Source organism: Punica granatum, chromosome 6, assembly GCF_007655135.1.
Source record: "Punica granatum isolate Tunisia-2019 chromosome 6, ASM765513v2, whole genome shotgun sequence".
Classification (NCBI taxonomy): Eukaryota; Viridiplantae; Streptophyta; class Magnoliopsida; order Myrtales; family Lythraceae; genus Punica; species Punica granatum.
Window position 1 is genome coordinate 4959921 of NC_045132.1, and position 8601 is coordinate 4968521.

The following is an 8601-nucleotide window of genomic DNA, read 5'->3' on the forward strand; positions in this document are numbered from 1 at the left end:
CTTAAAGGACAAAAAATGTTTTTCTCCCATAATTAATGTCTTTAAAATTATGTATATATATATATATATATTATTAATAAAATAGCAATTGCTTATAAAATAATAATAAGTGATTAGAAATCTTTCTTAATGTTTCTTTTTGATAAATTTTCTTCATTTACAATAATAATTAATATTATTTGATTTCTTTATAACATACTAATTTATTAAAAATTTACGATTGTACCTCTATCTAATAGGGTGTGATATAACTTTATATATATATATATATATCTATTAATCTATTAATTACTACAAATTGGAGAAGAAAGTAAGTTTGTCTAACTTTTCTCTTCCAAAAATACCCATAAAAAATAACAAGACTAATTAACAACCATTAGATGTGTGGAAGTTTAAGTGTAATTATGTAATTTGAATTCTTTTGTAACTACCAACTCGGCTTATTTGGTTACAAATTTTTTTTAACTCTACTCTACTTATTTTCAATTCAACAACACAATTATTATTATTTTCATTTTTCACCAATTTTTTTAACCATTCAATTTAATTTTTAATATTAAATTTTCTTAATTATTCATTACTTTTTTCACAAAACAACACAATCATTACTTTATCTCAACTATTCATTATTTTTTCACACTTTTTCTCATAATTCAACAACGTAATCATTACAAACCAATTAAAACCAAAATTTAACTTTACTGAACTCTAGAACCAAACACAACCCACAATTATCTCTTGCTCTCTCTCTCTTCTCTTTCCTAACAAATCCTCTCATTCTCTCTTATTTCTCTTCCCTCAACATAATAGTATACCTTTTTTTATAATAACTCTTTCAAAATCGGTAATTTTGACAAGTTAACATATGTAGCATTGGATTATAAGTTAGCATCTTGAATATATAATGCATATACGAAAAAAATCTACAATATTTCGCATGCATGGGATTTAATTTTAGAACAAAAATTGTTTTTATTTTACGTGTGGGGGCAGTCACGCTCTAGTGTATGTATATATATACATATTACTTATATTAAAAAGGGGTTTAGTGGTGTAATATTTACTTTTCGCTATTCCCCTTAGTAAGATAACCGCAAAAATTATGAGGCATTAGATTTAACAATATATTATAAATTCTGCTTTACTTATAACCACCCATTACAACTTCTTTCACAATTCTCTCTCCTTCTGTCTCCTCTCTCTTTCTCTCTCTCCACCACTGGCGTTACCTTTCTCTTCCACACTTTCAAAATTTAACTTTTTCATTATTAAGTTCATTACTTAATTTTAAAAGTAATAATTTTTTCTCATTTTTACATTAAAAATATATGTACATGTTTAGATTATGAAAGTATTTGACACTGTTGTAGTGATTAGAAAATGAAAAAAATTACTTCAAAAGGTGTGTCGCGCATGTGTGAATTTTGTAATGTGTAATCTTAATTTATTAATTCCGCGCATAGCGCAAGTCTTCGTGTCTAGTATATATATGTATATATAGTAATGTCCCATGCAATTAATATAGTTATAGAAGTAAATGTTTACTAATATAAGGCAAAATCATCAATATCTATGAAATAAATGAGGCTAGAAAGGTAAATATTTATTGAAATAAATTAAAGAGGTTAATATCTAAATAATATTTATTTCAACATCTAATTTAAATTTAATTTGATTTAAAAGTAACAAAATTAGAAAAGAAACTTTACTTGAATTGATTTATGTAGGTATTTTTACCCTTATTATGATAAATTTTAATTGTAAAAAGTGAATTTACAATTAATATGTTAACTGTACAATCTATAAACAGAATAAAACTTATAAATATGAAGTTCAATATATTATTAGACTATTGCAATATAGATCTCTTATTTTTATGTAGATATTAATTTATGAAGGTATTTTTTGCCTCGATCATGACAATTTTAAATTTCCAAGTAATGGGTTAAGTATTTATTAACGAACTAAAAGTTATAAATATAGAGTTCAATATATTATAATATTGCAATCAAAATCTCCTATCCTTTTAAATTTATGTTTGAAAAATTTATTTTAGCAAATTAAATTTATATCATATAGAACAAATTAATTATTTTATGTGCAAACGAATTATAAAATATAATTATATATACTTTGGATCTTGCATAGTTTATGAAAACTTCTTTATTAAAAGTGAAACTGTAATTAAATTTGATAAATATAAAAATTCTCCACATGCAAAAAATAATTATAATCACATTTAAAGCAAAATGTTCAATAAATCTTTGTAGGAAATTTTCCGTGCAACACGCGGGTGAAAGAAGACTAGTATATATGTATATAAATATATAAATATATAGACTTACTCCGAAAAAGAGGTACAAAAAATATTATTCTATTAATTTTGTTTTGTGTACCACTTTTTTCTTTTTTTGTTAGCACCACTCCTCCCTTTTGTAGGCGAAAAAAATCTGCATTTTTACAATCCAGTAAATGAAAGTTTTGCATGTTATGTAGATTACTGATAGTATAGTGGCACAATTTTTTTTTTTGGGTATTTTAAACTGATTTTGCAATCTCGGGGAAAGAAAAAGTATACTTCGGAGGACATATGAAGGCAACGAAGAACAATATAAGACTTAAACGAATGCACAATTTTTTTCTTGACATTTTGAGTGGCACAATACCAACACTGGCAACCCATTTACACCATCCTTAAACTCACTCACCAAACCAACCATTTTTTTCCATGATAACAACAGATGATTCCACTTTCCAACTGATTCCAAACCTCGTCGTGGCATAAAAGAATTCCTGCTGTATTCATTCGCTCTTCTAAATTCCGAAAGATTTGCACCCCCTTTGATTTGAGTTTTCAAGAGATTGCAGGTGATTTATACAATGTATAGTTTTGACAGAGTCGAGATCCCGATGAGAATTCCCGGCATTTCATGAGGGCTGCTTCGATTCGAGCAATGAAAACTGCCGGGGTTTATCTTAAATCTTTCTTGTGTGGCGATAACCGGCTGGGCTCTGGACAGTTTTTGAGCCGATGCTTGCTGTTCTCAGCAACCTCCGGAATTCTGGTAGACTTATCTTCCCATCTTTGTCTATGTCAGCTTCTTCGAGAAGCGGGTCGATAGAGCCCTTTAAGCCCGTGTGCTGAGAAAGCAATGAACCAACCGTGAGACTAATGTATGATACTATTCACATTCAAAGGAAATAGACAGATAAAAGTCCTGTCCAGTGTCTGAAATTACGTACTAAGGAACTTGGTAGTTTTTCTTAAACTGTGGTTTATTGCCTGCTCTAACAAGATAAACAGAAATACAGAGAGAGGGCGAAGAGAGGGTTACCGACCAGTCTTAGTTCCTCGGGAGTTATATAGCCATCTCGATCGATGTCAAATTTCTCGAAAGCAGCTTGTGATCTCTCTTGCCATTTCTCCGAGTCATGCTCCTCTAACTGATGAACGTGTATTGTAGCTGCCACAAACTCGGAAAAATCTACCATCCCATCGGTGTTGCTATCAATCTGCACCAAAGCAAAAATTAGAAAAAGAACAATCCCAAATAATTCATGTACCACAGAAGTCAACTAGCAACACATTGAGAAAGGAAACAGTAAACTACAATGCACATTTGAAAATAAAGAACTTTGGAACAGAATATGCTGGTGCTTACAGCTTGAAGAATTTCCAGGACCCGAGATTCCTTCAACTTCCAAGGAAGATCTTTAGCAAGTGCCTGCATTTACAGCTCCTTTTCAAGACAAATACTAGCGATTCCATTTTATAGGACGACTTCATTCATTCCTTCACATGAAGGAGGCTTATGAAAGACGTAATCCTAGATCTGATGTTCAGGTTCAACAAAATTAGGGGGTTACTGAATGGTGTACCTGTCTCATTTCCTCGAGACTGATGGAACCATTTTTATCCACATCGATTGCATCAAACTGATCCTTGAGGTCGGCCAACTCCTCTTTATCGAGTGTGCCCGCAAGTGCCTGAATAATCCAATTGCTCATCAACTACATCAATGAAAAATCAATTCCTTTTTGAAATAATATAATACCAAATAAAAGACATGGCTTACCCTTAGAGCAAACTGCTTCAAACGGCTGTACTTAACGAATTGTCTCATGTTATTCAGAACAGATATATCAATGGGAATCTCAGATGCATTTCCACCTTCTCTAACCCAAGGATGTGCTGGGAAGGCGAAACAATAAACTAATCAAAAAACAAATCATCTCCGTCTAAAGTCGTCAAGATCAAGCCTAGACAGTGCTTCAGTATTGTGTTATTTGAGGGATGAGGGTTTCTAAATCCCCACTGAATTGTTAGAGGGACCACAGCCAAATGATGTAAAAGCTCACCTTGTGCAATGAACATGTAGTTTATTGTTTACTTAACAATTCCTAATAATCACATCTGCTATGTCAACATTTCTATCATCATAATTTATGTTCTCTATCTCTCTCTCTCTCCCCCCCTTTTTTTTGGTTGGCCTGCCAAACTCCACCTGTTTCCATATAAAAGAACAGAGATTACATACAAAGGGCCTGAGCCGCAGTGAGCCTTGCTCGAGGATCCTTCACCAATAACTTCTTTACAAAATCTTTTGCGCTGTGGGTTATTGTTGGCCAAGGCTTGCGGCGAAAATCAGGTTTATTTCTTAGAACCTGCAGCACAAGTAGCCAAAAAGGACACAGAATAAGTACCAGGACAAAATTGAACTACAAGAAAAGTAATAGCAGGACATCTACTTATCCAAAACAAATAGCAGGACAGCCAACAGAGTCCAAAGGACAGTTTCAAAGGTACATAATCAGAAAGGCTACTAAATCTCGACCAGTACTCGAGAAGACATGACCAGAGAAAATGATGGAAGATGCACTACACCTCCTTAAATATACCATCTTCAGTCTTATCCCAGAAGGGACGCCTTCCACACAGCAGAATGTAGGTGATGACGCCAATGCTCCACACATCTGACTCGGGGCCAGATTTCCGTTTCAGGACTTCGGGAGCGACATAATAGGCACTCCCAACAATATCTTGAAACTTCTTTCCTGCACATTATTGAAGTCAGTAAATTGCAGAAAACCTATCTGGCACAGAAACCAAGAGAAAATATTGAGCATGTATCTACTGAAACAGCTATCTTGTAACGTTTAAGAAATGAGGGGGCCAAATTTTGAGACCAAGGTATTACACACCTGGTTTTATGAAGTCTGAGAGACCAAAATCAGTGGCCTTCAAAGGAGAGTCCTCTCTCGCTGACTTGAAGAGAAAATTCTACACACAGATAGAAATGTTTCGGTACAGGTTCATGAATTTGCTCCTGAATATTGAGGGAAAAACTTATTCAGGGTATACCTCAGGCTTCATGTCCCGGTGTACTAAGCCATGTAGGTGACACTCAGCAGCAACCTTGAGCATCTGTCTTACAACTACCGCCGCATCCTTTTCTGTGTAACGACTGTCCTTCCTGATTGAAGGGAACTCATGAATTAAGCATATAGTTGAGAGCTAAGAATTTCAGCACCAATGGGATAGAAAATTAGATCATTATGTGTATAAAGGTTCTTACTTGGCCAATATTCTGTCGAGCAACTCACCACCCTCACATAACCTGATAACAGAGGACGTTGAGCAGCAAACATCTTTAATAAAACGAAAAGCTTTTTCACATTCCAAAGATTTAATTAGAAAAGAAGACAGAAGAAGAAATTACAAACTTACTCCATAACTATATATACATAGGAATCATCTTCGAATGCATCATAAAACTGTACAACATTCTCGTGGCCGGTTAATGCTTTCAGTATCTTGACTTCTCGCTTAACATCCTCGACAGCGATTGGAAGAACCATCTGCACAGATGCCCAAAGGTTAGGTTAGGTTCGAGACAGCACGAAGCATACATAAAGGAGAATTAAGATCACCCAAATAAACCTTTCAACTTCACCTGCCATTTCCACAAAACCAGAGTAACAAAGATTACGAAAATTCTCGGAGAAATTAGAATGGCAAACCCATAATTTGGCAGAAAATTGACACAACTTTGCAGCTGGCAGAAGTTCAGGATGTGACATTATCCTAAGATTCAGGAAAGGGAGATTGATGTGATAAGGGAACAGAAATGTCTTTCGATAGTCCATTTTTTCCATTACCCGAAGCAGCAATCAGAATGCGTGATTAGAGACTTCATTGAAAAACCATGGAATTATACCCAAATAGCTTCGTCAACATTAAAATTCAATTGCGCGGATCAATCACTAGAACGTCGACTAGATCCCATCAATTGACCAGAATCCGAATTATACCCTGACCGCATTCTGAATTGGCATCAATTAGGAATTCTCCAGTATCCAAAAGAAAAAAAAAATAGTTTACCTTATTCTTGTCAATTTTCTTGACGGCGAAACGATCTCCGGTGGTCTTGTCGGTGGCGACATACGTGTAGCCGAACTGCCCGTGTCCCAGGAGCTTGCCAAGAACGTAATGGTCGTCGAAATCCTTGGCGTACCCGAAATCCGTGCTCTTGCCGCAGGGGATTCCGCCCCCCTGCCTCCTATGATTCTGATGATTCTGATTCCGATTATTGATGTTTTTATTGTTATTATTATTGTTGTTGTTGCTGATGTTGTTGTTGTTGGCTGCCTTCTCCCTGATCCTCAGCTGAGGCGGGTTCTTCTTCTGCTGCTGCTGCGAGGGCCCATGCGGGGCCCTGTACCTCGCCACCGGCGGGGAATGCTTGGCCGCGGCGGCGGCGGGGGGGTTGTTGCTGGCGGAGCCGCTGACTTTGGAGGAGGAGAGGCACGCACCCATGTTGTCGGATAGAGAGAGGGAGGGGGAGGGAGAGTTTCAGAGGTTTTGAGGGGTCGAATTGGAATCCATTGCAGGTTTTAATACCGAAGCCGGAGGAGCGTTGAGACGTTCAATCTCCGGAGAATTAACTGGGAATGAATTGAAAATGGCGATGGCGAGGGGGGGAGAGAGAGAGAGAGAGAGAGAGAGAGGAAGGTTGAGGGAAGAAGGGAAGAAGGAGGGAGGAGGATGGCGATGGTGGTCAAACCGACTGGTAACCAAAATGTGAACAAAAACTGTTTCTCATTGGTTCCATGCTGGCGTGCAGTGTAATTTTTTTTTCCATTATATATAGTTATAAACAAAATTATACTTAATGTCCAAGCTGGGATTTTTCAGCAAGTTAAGAACAGAAAAAAAAAAAACTCCCTTTTTTTTCCATAAACCTGTTCGTGTTTTTTTACTCATCCGTGACCCAATCAAAACGATTTCCTTTGCAAATTTTTCATCGTGATCTTGATTCCGATGATAACAATTCCATGATGGACAAGATGGTTCGTAAGGAATTCCCACGTCGATTCAATTAAAGAGAGACATGATGATCTACTTAACAGTAATGATAACACGGTCGATCTGAAAACAAGAATAAATAGTATTAATTATACCACGTCACATTGATAACTAATTAATGACCTATTAAAAATCAAAGATGTGTCAAAGAAAAGTATTATATGAAGTTGAGATTGGCACAACATTTGGGAAATTCAAGGATGTTGTGGCCCAGACATTAAATTCACATGAGCAATAAGACTTCATGCATGTGTTATATCTAGTGAAGAAAAGTAAAGGAAATTGAGCAAATATTAGAAAATTCCGCAATTAATTTAAGAAGGTCAATTATGACCTTTTTTGAACGCGTCAAACCTATAATCTAGAAGTTATCAACCCCAGTCAGTTTAATTATGCTGTTAAGACAACAATTTCAAGCTAACTTGTTATAAAGCTCGCGCATTGCAAGGGCACTAACGGTTGTTGATCCACTAAAACATAATTCGGATAAAAGTAAATTTATACTTATTATAGAACGTTCAAATTATACAAAACATGAACTGAGAATTGGTTATGGGCGATTTACTATTTACGTGATCATGAAGTAAACACAACATAAATTTACTTTTATAATTTTTTATCTCGAATTTTTAACAATCCGTTAAAGCACAATTCTGATAAGATTATCTTTATAAACTTATAAAAGCATGATTAGATCATACAAAATATGAACTAAGAATTGGTTATATATGATTTACTGTCTATGTGATAATGAACTAACATAATATAAATTTACTTTTATAATTATTTTTATCTCGAATTTTTAACAATCCGCTAAAATACAATTCTGATAAGAATATCTTTAAAGACTTATTAAAGCATGTTCATCCATGTTCATCTTTAAAGACTTATTAAAGATATGTTCATCCATATCTTTAAAGACATGAATTACTTTTTATTGGATTTTGAAAGAAAAATGCAAAACCAATTACTACTTGTGAATATTCATCCATATTAAATACAAAGACTCAAAGAGTTAGTTAATGAAAATACCCGAAAAGCCGATGTGGAAGGCTTTGGTAAATTGAATGAAGGGCATTGTATCGTGCAATGTGAGGCCTCGATTTGACGAAAATGCGCCATGTCAGCATTTATACAATTTTAAAAATAAATAAGAAAAAAGTCATTACAATATCACATGTTTTCTCATAAAATAACTTGATACCAACTTTTTTCGGTCTAAACTTGATACCAAC

The 8601-nt window shown here is 34.7% G+C and overlaps 1 protein-coding gene across 1 annotated transcript; it reads right to left on the reverse strand.

The window, feature by feature from the left end:
* Window positions 1–2612: 2612 nt before the first annotated feature.
* On the reverse strand, window positions 2613–7083 carry LOC116211758 (calcium-dependent protein kinase 28-like). The gene is made up of 12 exons (XM_031546275.1): window positions 6383–7083; window positions 5729–5859; window positions 5577–5618; window positions 5363–5474; window positions 5203–5281; window positions 4886–5055; window positions 4539–4665; window positions 4077–4192; window positions 3880–3987; window positions 3663–3725; window positions 3340–3513; window positions 2613–3141 (listed from the first exon to the last, which is right to left on the reverse strand). Exons 1-12 carry the CDS (start codon window positions 6815–6817, stop codon window positions 2977–2979), a joined length of 1722 nt encoding a protein of 573 aa, XP_031402135.1. The 5' UTR covers window positions 6818–7083; the 3' UTR covers window positions 2613–2976.
* Window positions 7084–8601: the final 1518 nt, after the last annotated feature.

Excerpts from the sequence above, each read along its gene's own strand:
- LOC116211758 (XM_031546275.1), bottom strand. The coding sequence starts at position 6,817 with ATGGGTGCGTGCCTCTCCTCCTCCAAAGTCAGCGGCTCCGCCAGCAAC. Across the intron at positions 5,860-6,382 it reads AGAAAATTGACAAGAATAAG|ATGGTTCTTCCAATCGCTGT; the intron begins GTAAACTATTTT and ends GCATCTGTGCAG. Across the intron at positions 3,142-3,339 it reads CTCCCGAGGAACTAAGACTG|CACACGGGCTTAAAGGGCTC; the intron begins GTCGGTAACCCT and ends TTGCTTTCTCAG.